The sequence below is a fragment of the Lutjanus erythropterus genome, chromosome 12 (genome assembly GCF_056507025.1).
Source record: "Lutjanus erythropterus isolate fLutEry1 chromosome 12, fLutEry1.hap2, whole genome shotgun sequence".
Taxonomy (NCBI): domain Eukaryota; kingdom Metazoa; phylum Chordata; class Actinopteri; order Lutjaniformes; family Lutjanidae; genus Lutjanus; species Lutjanus erythropterus.
The window spans coordinates 34,204,335-34,221,670 of record NC_139328.1 but is presented as its reverse complement, the minus strand read 5'-3'; the positions used below and the strand labels follow the sequence as shown (position 1 = coordinate 34,221,670).

Sequence of the window (17,336 nt, the reverse complement as noted above, 5' to 3'; positions counted from 1 at the left end):
TGTCCTGTTGGTAAAATCATGGTTTGTAGGTTTGGTATATTCATAGAATAATACATTGGTACTGTGCAGGACAGGTCTATAATATAACATATATTAATATTTGATCCAATAAATATAACCATTAAATAGCAATTTAACATATGAAATTAAAATGAGGGTTAATGTCCCTTGTAGACGTTCTGCGTCTGATCTGTTAGGCACCAAGTATGGAACTAGTATTGTTTGAGTCTAAAGTATCGTTTTGGTATCGAGTATTGTGGTACTAAACTGGGTATTAGTATCAATGCCAAAATGCTGATATCATGACAACACTACTGCAATGTGATCAAGCAATGAATGCAAATATTTGGAAAAGATGTTTCACAAACACTGTGTAAAACTGGAAAGCTTTGCACAGCTGGTCATCTGTTTTTTTTTTTATTGCCAACAAAAGGATATTAAGAACGTGATTGGCTGACAATTGCAATGTCAAGATTTCCTGTCTGATGAAATCCTGCAGTCGGCTCTAAGGCTTCTTGATTGATCTACTGTACGGGAGATTTAAGGACATGAGTCATTTCACTGTTTATGAAGGAGTGTCAGCACGTCCATCATGTTGATAAAGCTGTGCTGTATGTAATGCTGCCATCATGTGGCAGAAACATTATGGAGTTGGGCCAAACTGCTGCCGTCGGTGCAACAGTCACAAAAGTAATGGAGTTCACTCACGCAACTAAACTGAAATATTCACCTTGCAGTACGTAACAGCCATCGCTGTGAACCGGGTGAGTGAATCATATTCTCTGAGGGTGCTGAGCCGAAGTGCACCGAAAGCAGAAAGCCTGTTTGACTAACATGGCTCAGACTGAGTCACAGCTTCCTCGCTCCAAGAGGTGAGATACTGTTTGTGATGCGCAGATAAAAATACCAGTCTGGTGTCTTCAAAAGCCGGCTCTTGAATCCGATTAAGTGTAACATATGGTAGCAATTCAGTTAGCCTGTTGCCTGGAGAGGTGCCAGTGAGTCATTTTTCCAGCCACTGTAGCAAGTTCAGGTCTTGTTGTAGTGGTCATGTTGCACTGGCACACACTATGAACTACAGTGGAGATACTGTCTGTGACAATAGTGTTCATATCACACAGTCAGGGACTGAGGGCAGACACAAACTGGGGATATAACACAAACGATGATAGTGTACAAGCTGTGGAGGTGTGTTCGTACCAGCAGTTTTACTTGCAGCAGTCGCAGAGGAGCCGTTCTTATTGGCAGTTGCACGGGGTGTGGGCGTGGCCTTTGGCACAGGTGGGCGTTTCTCAGCTGTACCATTTTCTGGAGTCTGGAAATCACAACATAGCAGAGATGAGCAGTGGGTGTGTGTGTTTTTTGATAGTCTCGTTTGTGAGTAGTTTGTCTGCATGGTTTGTGTGTGCTGTGGCTGCAGTCTGCATTAAGGCTATGTTATCCTGTTTTCCGCTGTTATGAGAGACCAAACATGCAAGCGTGACGTAAGCAGCAGAGAATGAAAGCAAAGAGAGGAAAGAAGGTGAAGACAGACTGATGACAAACAGGAGCGGAGGAGGGAAGGAGGACTAAGGTGTTATGGTTTGATTAAAAAAAATCAGAAAGTAAAATGAGACACAGCCACTGCAGTTAAGTCATTTGTAGTCTGATTCATAGGATGTAGACTGTACGCCTGCCATTGGCCACTGCATTCACCTTCCCTTCCGTTATCTGCCTATTAATATTCATAGCCCCCGTACCTACAGAAATAACAACTACAACACCCAAACTAGCACCCTCCACGCTGAAATGGCAAATTACACTGACCTGTTAGCTAACATACACAAGCTAGCGACATTTTCCATTTCTTTAGCAGGGATTTAGCTATTTTAATGCCAGCTACGGCCCACCTCCCCAAATGCAAATGTTCTACCAAAACAAGTTTCTCTCAACACTGTTTTGCAGAAGCAAAACTCTGTGGCCTGGGCTTAGCATGAGGGATGTTCCTGTAGACTAAATTCCCTGTCGATTACATGGGAATGAAGTGATGGCCAGGACACCTCGGCAGCACCACAGTATTTATTTTAAAATGGTACTTTGACACATATTTTGCCTTTAATAAATACTGCGCATCCTGTGTTTTGAAAATTGCAGTAGACAAGATTTTGATAACATTTCAATTAATTGTTCAGCCCTAGTAATAAAACACTAAGAAAACAGTTGAAATTGAGTACAGTTTATTAACTGATAATGTTAAACACTATGTTAACAAGCTATTTGTAGCTGTTAATCACATTCCACAATAACCAAATAGTATTATAAATGCCGCTGAAACGTGTGGCACTTTGCGGCTTGCATGTTGAACATATTCAGATCAGTTCAAGTCAATTTTATTTGTATAATCACAACAAAGTTATCTCAGGGCACTTTTCAAATAGAGCAGGTCTAGACTGTTCTGGTTATCGGCCCAACTGTTCCCACCAAGAGAAAGCACTGTGGTAACTGTGGTGAGGAAAAACTTCCTTTTAAGAAGAAGAAACCTCGAGCAGATCCAGGCTCTTTATTTAGTGTGGGGACCATCTTCTGAACCTACATTGCAAATTATCTTTCATAACATGACGACAACTCATTAAATGCTTTTTCAGACAGCACCTGCCAGTAAAGAAATTTTTTTTTACCAAGCCACGGAGTGGCAGTGCAGCAGCAGCGGCCTGCTCTCCTTGCAGTTTAACATCTGTGCCTGTGCTGAATGTCTGGTTGAGTGATTATATGCCATTTCTTTCTGACAAAACCTACATACAAGCATATATTCATTTTTTAGATCAAAATATTGGCAAAGTGTGTTTACAAGCTGTCATCTGTGCCATACAAGCATAAGGGTAGTGATGGTAGTGATGTTGACCAATCGCACATCCCTAGCATTAACACTGCCCAACAAAATTGTGACTAGTTTAAAGCTGGGCTAGGCAATTTTGAAAGAATAAGAACGATAGTTGATTTTTGAGGTTCATTCCCAGGTTGTCAAATACCGACATTGTGGGTGGGAAGCTCACTCCGCACTAGAGGCTCCTCCTGGTTCAGAGTAGTTGTTTTTATTCAGGCGTGGTAGGTTCTTACAAATGTCATTAGGAGCACATGGAGGAGCCAGAGGAACCACATTTTTTAGCATATTATCTGTCTCATGTGCTACTGTTGGGATATAGTGATAGTTTCAGCAAATATGACAAAAAGGTTTAATAAAAGTTACCCACTGAACCTTAAAAGAAATACAAACTGTTGGTATAAGAGACTAAGTCACGTGGGACAGTGGGATGGTCACTGATGTCAGCGGTCACGTAGGACCATGCAGGTATAAAAGTTTCTAAAACCACAGTAGGCAAGAGATTTATGTAAAAATATCAAAATCTTATAGGTCAAAAGTCTCAATCAGCAGGAACAAAATGGCTTTCTCAGTGCCCCACGTTCCTGCTCATGTGCGTGGGAGTTCATACTTGGCAGCCAGGCTCTGGTGGTTAGACTTCAACATAACTGTCAATAACAGGCTGACTCGAGACGAGCTGGGCCTGGGGAGAGTCGATCCACAGTGATCAGCGCACAATACATGCCTGTCAGATTTCTGTCTGACTCGATCCTGACTTGCTCTGCCAGTTTGCTCGGGCAAACGTAGGCAACGGCGGTCTCACAACATCAAGACAGCTGCAGGTGCTTTGTACAAGTCTGCAAGACTTCAGGGCATGGTGGGAAACGCCTGGCTCTCCTCTAACCTCAGCTGAGTGGCACAGATGTTGGATCAAGAACATGACAAACCTTTCATTCTCATTCTTTCGTTGATTGGAGAGATTAATGTATTATTAGTCTGCTTTTGTACTGTGAAGTTTTGTTTTGTTTACAGAATAAGCGTTGTGTTCACGTGTCGATGGAGAACTATGATAGTTTTAGTCTACAGTATTACTTATTTCATTCCTGAAATAACATATCTTACAAAAGTTATTACATCTTATGTTTAAGCTGTTATGTAGACATCAGTGATACCTGTAAATTACCAAGTAGCTGCAGAGACAGGCCTGTTTTTCTCACTGGGCTGTCATCGTGTCAACTGTGTGGAGCTATTTTAGGCTCAAGGAAGAAAAGAGCAAAACGGCCAATTTGCAGTTTAGTTTCCACGTGTGAAAAAGTTAGCATGAAAAGATGCAGCAGTGCTACATTATTGATGCACTTCTTCCTTGATGGTAGAAGAACATTTGTTTCACAGTTTGAGCATGATGTTTTTAGATGGGTAGGTTAAGCAAAGCACATCTGTACAAATGTGTTATTAAGAGCTTAGCTGTTTAAGAGACGACAAAAAGACGACATTGAATCTGTATCGGATATATCGCAGATATAGTTTGAAGTTTGCTGAATTGGTATGGATTTTGGGCATGAAGAAGTGGTATTGAGTCATCCCTAGTCAGAGAATAAAAGTTGATCGGCTTTGCTCATATCCACACAAGTCCCTCCCAAAGTATCCTTGATAAATGAGCGGAGTGACAACACTTCAGTTAAATGTGTACATTGCATTGGGATGAGACTGATGATGTTTCACAAGTCCATGAGAACACAGGTACAGACAAGAATGTCCTGTCTCCACTAAATAAGATTTTGCACACTGATGCGGAAGAAATAACTCTGCCCACATGTGGATCATACTCACCTTGGCAGCCTTGGCCGAGCCATTTGCCGGTGATGGCCGCTTGGCGGCAGTGGGTGTGGTTGCCTTGGGTACAGGGCTTTTTTTATTGGATGAGGCTGTGGTGGGGGAGGGGCGTTTGGCTGAGGTGGCCTCGCCATTGGTGGAGAGGGTGGATGGGCGGGATTTGTTGTTTGGTTTGGTTGAACCCACGTCAGGCTGGTGATAATGAAATTAAAATAAGCCACAATAACAGTAAAAAAAGGAGAAGGGAAGGAACGGAAGAAAATTTGAAGACAGATAGAGATAGAGAAAGAAAAAGCAATCACTGATTGCAATGACAGCGTGACATGGCAGCACAGCCAGCAACCATATGACAATCAAAAATAAATTCTAAAATTAAATTAGCAATTTACAGCCACTTTAGAGAGCTCATGAGCAGGAAATCAAAAAATTGGCCTCAAATCTGATGAAGTGAGCAGCAGTCCAAAAGTGGCACATGATATGGAAATTAGGTCTCAGATACAGAACACAGAATCAGCAAGCCCACACACACACACACACCCCTCCACATAGACTCGAAGATGGACTCGAGTCACACATTTTATGACTTTAGAGACCCTGAGACTTACTTGTCACTTTCAAAACAATGACTTGTGTGCCATCTGCTATTTGGCACTTCTGAACACTTACTAGAAGCCCAGAAAGCACAGCTAAGCTAACCTGTGCACCTTCACTGAACAGGTGGTGCTAGACGTTTGGTGACATCGATTAAATCCTCATTAGATTTTATTTGACTTTGACTTTTTAAAAACACAATTGTGAGTATTGTTGGAGGGAAGCCTGACATCTCAGAATTTCATAGCCAGTGACTGCTTCACTGTAATTGCTGCGCATAGGACAGTAAAGAACTTGAACTTGAATTTGTAGTGACAACTCAAGGCTAGTTGGTGAAATACAGCAGTCGGGAAGCTAACTTCTCAGTCAGTCACAATACCTCCTTGAGCTTGTGTCTTTCAATCATTCCATCTCAATAGTTACTGAAGAGGGGAAAAACCTCCCACAGCTGGCGAGCTTTGTAACTGTCAATCTACCCGATCTGTCAATTAGCTTGTTAGCTTGGTCGCTAAAGGGATAATAAGGAGGATGTAGGAGGGTTTAAGAAAAGGATAGTTGCAACCAGGGCCAGCCCAAGCATTTATGGGGCCTTAAGCCGAATTTGATTTCGGGGCCTCCCCAGTGTCTTGGTGCCCCCAATACTATTGATTATTGTCAATGCTTTATCAATCACACACCTAACGAAAAATAACACACCCGTTATCAATTGTATTAGCTGTAGATTGGTTGCTTACATCATAACAATGCAAGTATGTGCATGAATGTGAACCAGCTGACAGACAGCAGGCAGAAGTATTATGACTGTGTCACTTCATGGCTGCACGACGTCAGCTGGAGCTGATCGCTCCCATTGCTCCCAGTGCTTGCGATTCCACCAGCAGCAGCTTTTTTTTTTTTAGATGGATGCCACGTCAATCTACACAGAGCAGACAGAGTGGGCAGGAAGTCAGGCACAGAGGATCCAGTTAGTTTAAGACAACAAAAAGACCCTGTGCAGAGCCGCGATCAGAAAAGAAGCTATGTAGCCTACGTATCCAGGGTAGAAGCACGTATTTCATTATATAAATATGTGCATATTTTATCATTTATATTATACAAATATATATTTATCACGACATAAGTTATCTCATTTATCGCACTTTTCATATAGAGCAGGTCTAGACTGTACTTTTCATAATTTTATTAACTGAGACCCAACAATTCCCACCATGAGCAAGCACTTGGCAACAGTGGTGAGGAAAACTCTCTTTTAACAGGCAGAAATCTCAAGCAGAACCAGGCTCTGGTCAAACAAAATAAGCAATTTGATGACATCACCTGGGCCTTTAGGAATGTACAGAGAGTCTTCAGTATTTTCTTGCATCTTATAGACCACAGCTGATGGTGAAAATTTTGATAGGTTTCTCTATTTTGGGCTCTTGGGCTTTCCATTCCCTCAAGATGGTTTGCTATTTGTCAACAACACAAACTTTCAAGTTAAATCTGATCAGAATTGAACTTGACACATAAGATTAGGACAGATCGAAAGAACCCCTGTGAACAAATGCACTGATTCCATTGAAATAAATCAATTTTGACGTCAAATTGAACCATTTAAAATGCTGGTGTCAACTTGCCTTAAGACAGACACACACACACACCCACACACATCTGGGACCGATGGAAGCAGCAGAAGCAGTGCAGCGACTGAAGTAGAGGATGTCTGAGTAATTCCTGCAATCAGGCTGAGCATCCGTGTGTGTGTTTGTGTGTGAACAGGCGGGGGTTTGCGTGTCTTGCTCAAGGACACTTCAGCAGGTTGTTTTTGGACACACCGGCTGTGGCAGAGTTCAAAGCTGTGACCTTTGGGTGACGGGGCTGTTTCTGTAACCACTGGACACTCTGCCACTTTGGGTGTGTGAATCTGTATGCAGGAAATGTGTGTGGACAGCAGTGGACAGCAGTGGACAGCAGCGTCCGTGTGTGTGTTTGTGTGTGTGTGACCCACCTTGCTCTTGCTGTCAGGGCTTGGCAGAGTCTTGCTGCCGTTGCCTGTTGGAGACTTTGCTGTCCCCTTCCCTCCCTTCTCCTCCTTCTTCTCAGCGGGCTTCTTCTCCTCTTCCTTCTTCTCGTCTTTGTTGGTCTTCTCCGGCTTGTCCACCTTCTCCGCCTTCTCGTTGGCCTTGTTGTTTTTCTCCGCGTTCATCTTCTCCATCTTCTCATCGTCTTTGACGATCTTCTCAGACTTCTGGTTCTTGTCTGAGCCGTTGTCCTTCTTCTGCTGCTCTTCCTTCTCTTTCTTGTCGAAGGTGTCGATCTTGTCTGTCTTGCTGGACATGATGTCTGTCTTCTCCTGCTTGTCCTTGTTGTCAGTTTTCACTGAAAGAGAACGAATGCCATCATCAGCATCAAAGCTTATTTAACCAAAATGCATTTTTGGTTAAATAATAAGTTTTGGAATATAGACTTTTTTCTAAGAAAATGTTGGTTGTTATATATGAACCAAAATCTTTTTGTTAATTAAATCTGATAGATCATGGGGTATGAGTTGAGCATGTTTATCATTTCTATTACAGAAAATGGCTTTTCTTTACATATACATATGTTGTTATCTCAAGTTGCAATTATGTGCAAAAAAATTAAAGGATACTGGAAATTTCTTTTTACAGTTTTTGTAACTGTAAAATCAGTTATTTGAAGCAAACATGGCACTATGAAACAGGTCAGTTAACACGGTACTAAAAAACAGGAGTTTGACTAATATTTATAAAGTAAAACTAACATTGTTCTAGGAGTATGTTTGGAGCAATGATTCATTTTAATGTTTTCTAATTTGCAACCAGGTAAAGCTTTGGTTTAGGTTTAGTTTTAGGGAGAAACACTATGTGGCTAAGGCTCAGAAAACATGTGGTTAAGGTTAAAAGAAACCAGCTGGGAATGCTGGTAGATGAGATGCATAAAGTTGACCCATCCATCCAGGCTGAACCCTCTCACTGAACTTTGTTTCTATTTATAACAGGACGCTACTTTCACCTTTTCTTCTGGGAGACAATGTCATGGCTACAAGATGTCGTGGCAACGTTTGAATTTCTTACATGCTGTTAAATGTGAAAAGTTCAGCATTCAGGTCAAATATAATGCTGTCTTCAACCCCATCAGCTATCCTTTGACAACAGTTTAGCCTTTGGGGGCAACGGCCATTGTTTCTCAGCACAAGAAGATTGAGAAGAGCTCCCATGGCATTTGTGTCAGACCTGTTGCCTAATCCTCATTTCCCCATGGGATCAAAGTAGACTGGACTCACCGAATCAGCCCACTGAGCAACAAGCCACATCGTCGCGTTTGCCAAGATACAACACAACCAAGTAAAAGAGAAGAAAATGCAAATAGCTTACAATAGGAGCTCATAAACTCTGAAGTACAAAGCATCAATATCTTCCCAGAGATGAAGAATTTCATCACATTTTGGCCGATCCATTACAGCTCTTTTGCACTTCATGCAAAAAAAGTCTGCTCAAACATGATTGGTCAATAACTACTCTGGCTACAAATGCACTAAAAATGGAAACCAGAACACTTCCGATACCAAAATCTTGTCCCATACCTACAGATTCTCCATAGAAATGATATGTAGTGAGACACAACACATCTTTTGAATACCAGTCATTCCTGAGCACTGGGACAAATCCTACTAAAAGAAAAGACTTTAAAACTCATTAAAACCAACAGTTACTCAAATAATTTTAAAAATATTCTAAAAGCCTTTAAAATCTAAAATACCTACTGATAACAAAGATGTAAAAATGTGCTATTATAATCATCTTTGTTTTAAAGTCAATTGTTTATGAAAATGTTGGTCCTTGTGTCCCAGATTTCGGTCAGCTCTGTCAGATTTCTACAAAAATGAGGGTTAGCTGTACCCTAAGGACCCGTGTCTCACTTCCTGGTTTAAAAAAAAAGCTGGAATACTGCTCAAACATGGGTAAACTTTCAAAATTTTCAATCTGACAGAGTCGACATCTATATCTAATAAAATAAATGGAATCACTAGGAGTTGGATCTTTTAAGACATATTTTCCTGCATAATTAAAGAGTAGAAATTGAAACCCCTCAGAATACAATTTGTCCCAATTCTCAAGTCATTTACACAGTTACTTGACTCATGAGACGCTGTCTGTCACTTCTGTGGACACTGTGGAGCTCGAATGTGTAAGAAAGTTTTCACCGACAGAATCTATCACATCAAATAACCTGCTAATTGCAACTGGACATCAGTTATTTATAGATATGATTGTCAATCTGGGTTACTTTATGTAGGTCGCACCAGCAGATGATTCTGGGTCTAGTTGATAAACAGGTCAAGCCCAGTAATTCCATTGGTCTGCATTACGAAAGTTAAAATCCATGCCAATGAGGTTATATCCAGCCCTGATAGAGGAGGTGACTCATATGTGACTGTGTCTATGTACAGGCTAATAGCCAGACTGATGTGCCACTTGTTTCACATTATTCAGACTTTGTGTTCATATGAGCTGTATTGTGTTTGGAGGACATAGATCAGCGTCAGAGGATAAGTGCTATAATCGTAATAATTGATAAGTTATACAAATGCCCTTTCCACTTTTGTTTTCGTTGAAAAGATGTTGAGATGTGGGCATCAATCAAGGGGTCTGGAACCCGACTAAGATGACTTGCCTTTGAGTGACTTTATTGAGGGCCGGCATTTGACCAATGACATGCTTTATTCTCATACTTATTAAAGAGGTACTCCAGTGATTTAGTACTATAGTCCCATGATATTAGCGGACAACTTGTGAGAAAAAGATTTAAAATACTGTTTCAAAATGGTCAATGGAGCAGAGGCTGAGATAGCCTGACTTCTAGTCACTAATATGGTTCAAACTTCCAAAAATGCTGCATCATACACTTCCCATGATGAATATTAACAGCATCTTTTCCGTTCTTTCAGGCTTTCTTTTACAAAAGTGCTCACTCCAACTCCAAGCCTAATCCAGGACACTCTTAATGACGTGAAGCTTGTCCAAAGCCACTGAAGACGTCATACAGCTAAATGTCCCTTTTGGGATGTTTTCTGTCCAATGAAATCTACAGCACGTTCACACTGTAGTTATGTTTGATTACATTTGACTTAGGGATGCAGGTGAAAAGACTTTTGTTATTTAAGTTGTTTTTAAAAATCAGAATTTAAATCAGAAAGGTATGTGTCATTTCAGTGTTGACTGTTCTTCATCTGTCTGCCAGGATTATGAAAGCAACATTCAGGGACATCCATCCTCCTCAGAGGAAGCACTAGGTCAAGCTGGGTCGCAGCACCAATGTTGCCAACAGCTGATTCATAGGATGAGCACAGTATAAGAAAGAAAAAGAGAGAATAAAGTGAAAGCAAGAAGGACGTACGACAGGGAGCAGTGGGAGACAGAGACAGATGGGGTTCAGGAGGTTGATGGGGTGAAGGAAAGGCAGCCCGAGGGGGGTGGGGGGCAGAAAGGGACAGGGGCTCTTTGTTGCCACCAAGACATCTCTTACATAACAGTGACAGTGGACAGGCCTGGCTATGCTGTGCCCTAACGTCCCCTGATGTCCCTCTGCGCTGTTGTTGGCTGTGTGATAACTCTGTGATTTTTTCTCCTCTGAAACGATGCAAATTTGTCTTCTTAGCAATCAAGCAGACAACATGGAGCAGCTTCCTCCAGAACTACAGAAGACACCTAACAAGAAGCCGTGGTTGCAAACAAGCTTGGCCTGGAGCCAGCCAGAGGCTACAACTACGTGCACGGAGGATTTTCACATGCACAGTTTATGCGTGGTCATGCAGGGAACGGAAAAAGCTAAAGTATGTTCAGTGTTCAGAGTCACTCATTTAAAGTTTGGTAATCCTCCTTGCATTCCTATTCCCACTCTTTGTCCAACAAGACCATTTTGTCTGGCTTTATCGAGCTATAATGAAGTCAGTTCCTGCCTTTCTGCTGTTAAGCTGATGTTAATGCAAACTCATCACTTGCTGCAGCTGCTTCACAAAGCCTCTCGGTGACACCTACTTGTTTCATGAATTTTAATGTCCTCGATTCCAAGATCCCTTGCAGTGTTTTGGTCCTGTCTGTTGTTGGTGTCTGACAGAGAAAATATGCATCAATGTGAGCCATTTGGGAACTAAAAAGAATTCTATCGCCTACAATGCTAAATGAAACCAAGATCTTCTGTCCTCTATCCACGATTTGGTCATCCTGATTCATCATATTGTAATTTTGCTATTTTGGTCCACTTTGACCTGGTCCTCAAGTCCACTGCTGAGGCAATCAGCAAGGCAATCAGTGACAGCAGATATGCCCACAATACAGCAAACATGACTGTTTGTCAAGAAGGGAGAGCGTCTGAAGGAAAGGCCTAGGAACTGCTCTGTGGGTTGAATTTCCACAGCCAGACTGGGTAATGACAGTTGGCCTGGAGAGGCAGCTGAAAATTCCACCACATATCATCCAGTCCTCACTGAGACCAGACATCATCTTGGTCTCTGAGGCTGCAAGACACCTCATCTTGCTGGAGCAAACTGTGCCCTGGGAGGAGAGGATGGATGAAGCACATTAGAGGAAGAGGGTGAAGCACCATGAGCTGGGGGGCTGCTGCAGGTGGAGGACCAGGTGCATGCCAGTGGAGGTGGGTGGTTGGCGGCCACTCCCTCAAGCAAGGACTATGGAACCCTGGGCATTATGGGACCAAGCACGAGGGCAATCAACAACAATACAGATGTGGCAGAGAAGACGTCCACAAGGCTCTGGCTGAAAAGGGTGACCAGTGAGGTCAGCAGAATGCCCCTTGAACAGCCTGAGCAACCTTGTTCGGGTTGCCGTGGTGAGGGTGTCTGTTGCAAGACCCAAAACACCGAATGACTCCAGGATAAAACACTGATGATGTTACTATCAGAAGATATATGTAAGAAGGATGGTGTTCTGAGTCTTACTTTGTTCTGCCTGACCATCACAGACAATGAAAGTCCATCCAGGCATTAAAGGATTACCCTACTGATTGCACTCCTATAACAATGTCTGACTATTGTCAGACGGAGATACAATCACTGTCATCTTATTGTCTTCATCAGCAGATCTGCTCATAAAGTTTGTATGTGGACATTAAGATTTCTACTATAAGAGTTGAACTGAGATTCAGGAGTGCAGTGAAAAGTCAGATGGGGCAAGAAACAATCTGTCAGAGCATCAGGATGTAAACCCCGTGCTAATTTGGAGATGATGGAAGTTTCGTCACAGTTTAGAGACCAACTTCTTTGTTCAACTTTAAGGTACTATTATACATTCATGTGGTGTCAGAATAACCAGAAAATAAGTTGGCAACCAGAAAAATCAATGTGAATGACTCCTCAAGTTGGAACAGCTTGAAAAGCCTGTGGAAATTTTAGTACACAACTTTTGGTTGGTTGATAACTTTTAAACCATTCATATATAATTTTTTTTCTAATTTGTTCATTCATTCATTGGCTGTAACCACTTATCCTTGAAGGGTCGTGGGGGGCTGGAGTGGCGGGGTTTACCCTGGACAAGTCGCCAGTTCATCACAGGGCTGACACATAGAGACAGACAACTATTCACTCTCACATTCACACCTACGGGCAATTTAGAATCACAAATTAACCTATTATACTGCATGTCTATGGACTGTGGGAGGAAGCTGGAGTACCTGGAAAGAACCCATGTGGATACGAGGAGAACATGCAAAGGCACTTCCCAACTGCAAACTCTCCAGCCCAACAGCTGGCTGGGGATTTAAACTCAGGACCTTCTTGCTGTGAGGCAGCAGTGCTTACTACTGTACCACTGCAACACTGTGCCACCCACATGTAATTTGCTTGCTGTAATGAAAAACAGATCAGGGAGCTAAAGTTAGCTAGTTGGCAATTCAGTTAACTAACACAGAGTTTCATAACAGTTACATCAAGGGTTGAAGGGTGGAGGACTGAACATCGTTGCTCATAAAAAAAAATGGGGCTTTGGGGTTTCTGGACATCACAAATATGAACTAATACTCTCAGATCAACTCTTCGTAAACAAGCTCAATCTCATCTGTCTACAGATGACATTTCAATCATAAAGGTTCATAGGAAACAACAAAGCTGGGTTTCATATGGGTCATTAAGGGGTTTCCACTGATAAACAAGTTAAGTAAAGCAATATTTTACTGGTTTTAGGGAATGTATTGGTGCAGCAAGTCTCACGTTGTTATCACTTTGTTGTTTTAAGTTTCAAACTGTTTCAGCATTTTTGGATAGCAACATGAATTTCACTGAGACACTAGCCTCAGCCAAACCATCACCCAGACACTACAACAATAACAAGCCTACCCTACACTTTATAGCGTAGTGTTATTTGACCAAAGTCAGAAGAACGACTGCCCAATTGGGGAAGTGGGACCATCTGAGGAGCATTTCACATGTATTCATGTCTGTTTTTCCACCACAAAAAAAGTCTTTTAAATTATCCAGATTACCTGGATATATTGACACAGATTTCAGCAGGGGAAACCAAGAGTGAAGGGCTGAAAGCAACACATAGACTGCACCAATTGTCTTTAAAAATACATATGCTCTCAGAGTAATTTCATAGTTGCCATACTGACAAAAAATCCAGACACAGACAAGGGACTTTATTATTATATGACTTTATTACTGTAGCTTCAACATAAGCTGGTGGCTTTATTTGCTCATGCTACAGTAGTTTTCATCACTGTATCACTCCACCCTGCAACACCAGCAATGTGACTCATCCAACATGAAACTGCTGGCTGAGAACACGGAGGATCCATCTAATACCACGCTACAATACACAGCTGCTGGCGACCAGCTGTGTGTGTGTTTGTGACAGAGAGAAACAGAGAGAGAGTTGACTGCCATGTAAATCAGGGCATGACTAACATACACAGACATGGGGCTGGTGCAAGGATATTTTACTGCAGGCAGCCTTCTCAACACACGCACACACACACACACACACACACACACACACGCACACACACGTTTTCACTTGCTGTCTCTCATGCACACATAAACCCAGTTTGAGTATTGACCGCTATCGGTCCTGTTTGGTAGCAAGATAGCTACTGTATCAAGCTATCACACTGACAGATGGGACAATCAATAGACAGACTGACAGACAGTGATAATCCACATGACTTTGCATGCACATACACTACACACAAACTGATTTTATTCTCTGTGACACTGAAACTTTCATTTTTGGAAATCCCTCCTTATGTAATAATGTATTGATGCTTTTATTAGTGCAGATTGCATTTTTACTCAATCATTCACTATTTAATTATTTAATTTTTTTGCAAATCATACAGGTTCACACCCTGAGATCTTTCCGGAATCATTTTAGCTGCAAAAAGCAGTGCAAGTTTTGAAACTGTGAGCCCATAAGCCCCTCTCACACCTGGGTCCACCTCCTGCCTGCTCACATGCACATGGTGCACCTGTTTGCTTTCCCTCTCCTGTAACTACACATTCAGGGGCTGCCTACATGCTAAAAGCTAAAAACATATTTCAGCTGTACTTTATTTTACAGTACACTGCGAAGAAGTAACAAGCTGTAGTTTTTTATCAAGTTAGACAAGACCTAGAAATAATATGTTCTGTATGAGACAGGCAATAAACACAAATATACCCTAATTAGACACTTCACACACAACAGTACACTAATCAGACTTAACAAGTCATGCTTTGTTTCAAATTAAACAAAAACTAGAGGTAATTCTTTATTGGACAATATTAGACCCCTTATTAGACTTAATTAGAGGGCAAATAGTGACTCATTACAACATAACTGTACTGTAAACTAAAGTATATTATTTCTCACTGTTAAATCTTTATTCGACTTCATTAGACAGTAATTAAGGACACACTAGAACCGAGCTGTACAGTAAACTAAAGTTACTAATTATTAGACTGTATTAGTTGGTAATTAAAGATACATTGCATCAATGAAGCCTATTTCTTTCCTTAGACTTTATAAGAGGGCAATTAGGTTCACATCACAAAAGAGCTGTACTATAAACTAAAGTGTATTTTTCCCCACTGTTAAAACCTTGATAGTCTATATTAGAGGACAATTAGGGACACATTACAAAAGAGCTGTACATTAAAGTAAAATGCATTATTCCCCACTGTTCAACCCCCATTAAACTTTATTAGACAGTAATTAAGGGCACATTACAACAGAGCTATACTGGAAACTAAAGTGAAATCATGTATCTGCTTCTTCCCCAAGGGTTTAACATGGAAAATATTACACTTCAGTTTACAGTACAGTTTTGTTGTAATTTTGTCCCTATTAACCCTCTAATCAAGTCTAATATATGTCTAATAAAGGCTCTAATACTGTTTAATAAAGAACATTATTTCTAGTTTTTGTCTAATTTGAAACAAAGTACAATGTGTTATGTCTTGCTATTGTACTGTAAAATAAAGAGCACCCCAAAAAAACCCATTAGTTTAAGAATATGCTATATTTAGAATGTTTTCACCACTATTTCTTGCAATCAGTCAGCCTTTTCTAACAGGGAACTGCCATTATACAAGCCAAACATCAGACTAACAGATTGAGGCAGCTGTAAAATGGCTGTTTTTGTTTGGTTGCTTCAGAGAAAGCGATATTTGGCTCATATAATGACAGTCTCCTGTCATAAAAGGCTGTCTGACAACCGTTTTTTGGATGGCTAAAATATGTTTTGCTGCTGACTGTCCACAGCAGTTCACTGTTCAGCCTCCTGCAGCGGTACTCCTGCTGCTTCTCCAAACTAGGGGCGTGCTGAATGCCATCTACTGCAGGTAACACACTGACACTGAAATTCCAAACTATCCCTTTAATGTTATCAGTTCAGTTCAGGTTTTCTTGTTCTTGTTTTTGTCTCTCATAATCCATAGATCCCATAGAGACAGCTTTAGAGGAGGGACAGGGGTCTAACACTGGTTCCAACATAAAGAGGTGTGTTAATGAGGACTGCAGCAGGTAGCCGGGCACATTTTGATCCGTTTAATGAATCGGTTATGTATCAGCACTGTTTATGTTTCCTATTAGCGCAAGCTCAAAGACTCACACTCGCCTCCCCCTCCCCCCTGCGGTTGTGTACTTCTTTGTGCATGAGTGTGTATTGTCGTGCAGCTGTGATCTATTTCTGTGCTAAATGGCAAAAAAAAAAACCACAAGTTGCAGACTTGCTGTCTACTGTCAGTGTGTCTGTGGGGGCGTGTGCCTTTAAAATCTGTAAGATTCAGTGGAAGCTCTTCACATACACACACACATATCTGCACACGCGCATGCGCACGCACGCACACACACATACGATGCTAGAAATAGCTGCTCTAAATTTGAATGAGTACAGTCAGAGTCAATGTCTAATCAATGTCCCAGCTTCTCTCTGTCGACTGCAGTCTGAAAAAAACAACTCATGGCTGCATGGATAGATAACATACCTTATACATATATACAGAGAAACATACACTCAATAGAAGTGGATGGAAGGTAAAACACTTAGGAAAAATAGGAAGAGACAGAAATAAATTTATGGATAGTTTCTCTTTCATTAACTTCGTTATATGGAGCCATATAAAAGACACCAATAATCCAAATCAGCATTCCTTTTAAATTCTAAGCCCTGGGCCGGTCCTCCTCCTCCCCCATAATCCTCTGCCAGCTCCCTTCACACACTTTCCCCCCTTTCTTTTCCTGTTACATCACCATCAACCTCAACTTGTCAGAACGTCCTCTGAAGTTGTCCTAGAATTCATCAAATGGTCACTTCAAAGAATGCAATAAAATGGGAAGATGTGATAATATCTGTGTGACATTAATAAAATGAAAATGAAACAGAGTGATGACGTGAAAACCGGCAAAACCAATTTTCTCATATCGATTTACCTGATTAAAACCTCTATTAGAGGAGGAGATGGGGATTAAAAGAGCACTAACCTTTGAGATAATGGAAATTAAGACTTGTTTTCCTAAACTAAGTTGGTATACTTGCTATACACAGCACTCATGATGTCCCAACAAAAGTGTGATATTAC

General features: G+C 41.2%; 1 protein-coding gene across 6 annotated transcripts in view; it reads right to left on the bottom strand.

Annotated features, from left to right (window-relative positions):
• Window positions 1–17,336, bottom strand: part of LOC146318291 (uncharacterized) — a 151,629-nt gene that overhangs the window by 27,655 nt on the left and 106,638 nt on the right. For 5 of the 6 annotated variants that reach the window (XM_084732181.1, XM_084732184.1, XM_084732187.1 and 2 more), the window contains 3 exons: window positions 7,251–7,621; window positions 4,670–4,864; window positions 1,201–1,315 (listed from right to left, as the gene is read on the bottom strand). In XM_084732181.1, the coding sequence (XP_084588307.1) occupies window positions 1,201–1,315; window positions 4,670–4,864; window positions 7,251–7,621 (681 nt within the window). The remainder of the gene's footprint in view (window positions 1–1,200; window positions 1,316–4,669; window positions 4,865–7,250; window positions 7,622–17,336) is intronic. The other variant, XM_084732186.1, reaches the window with a different exon arrangement.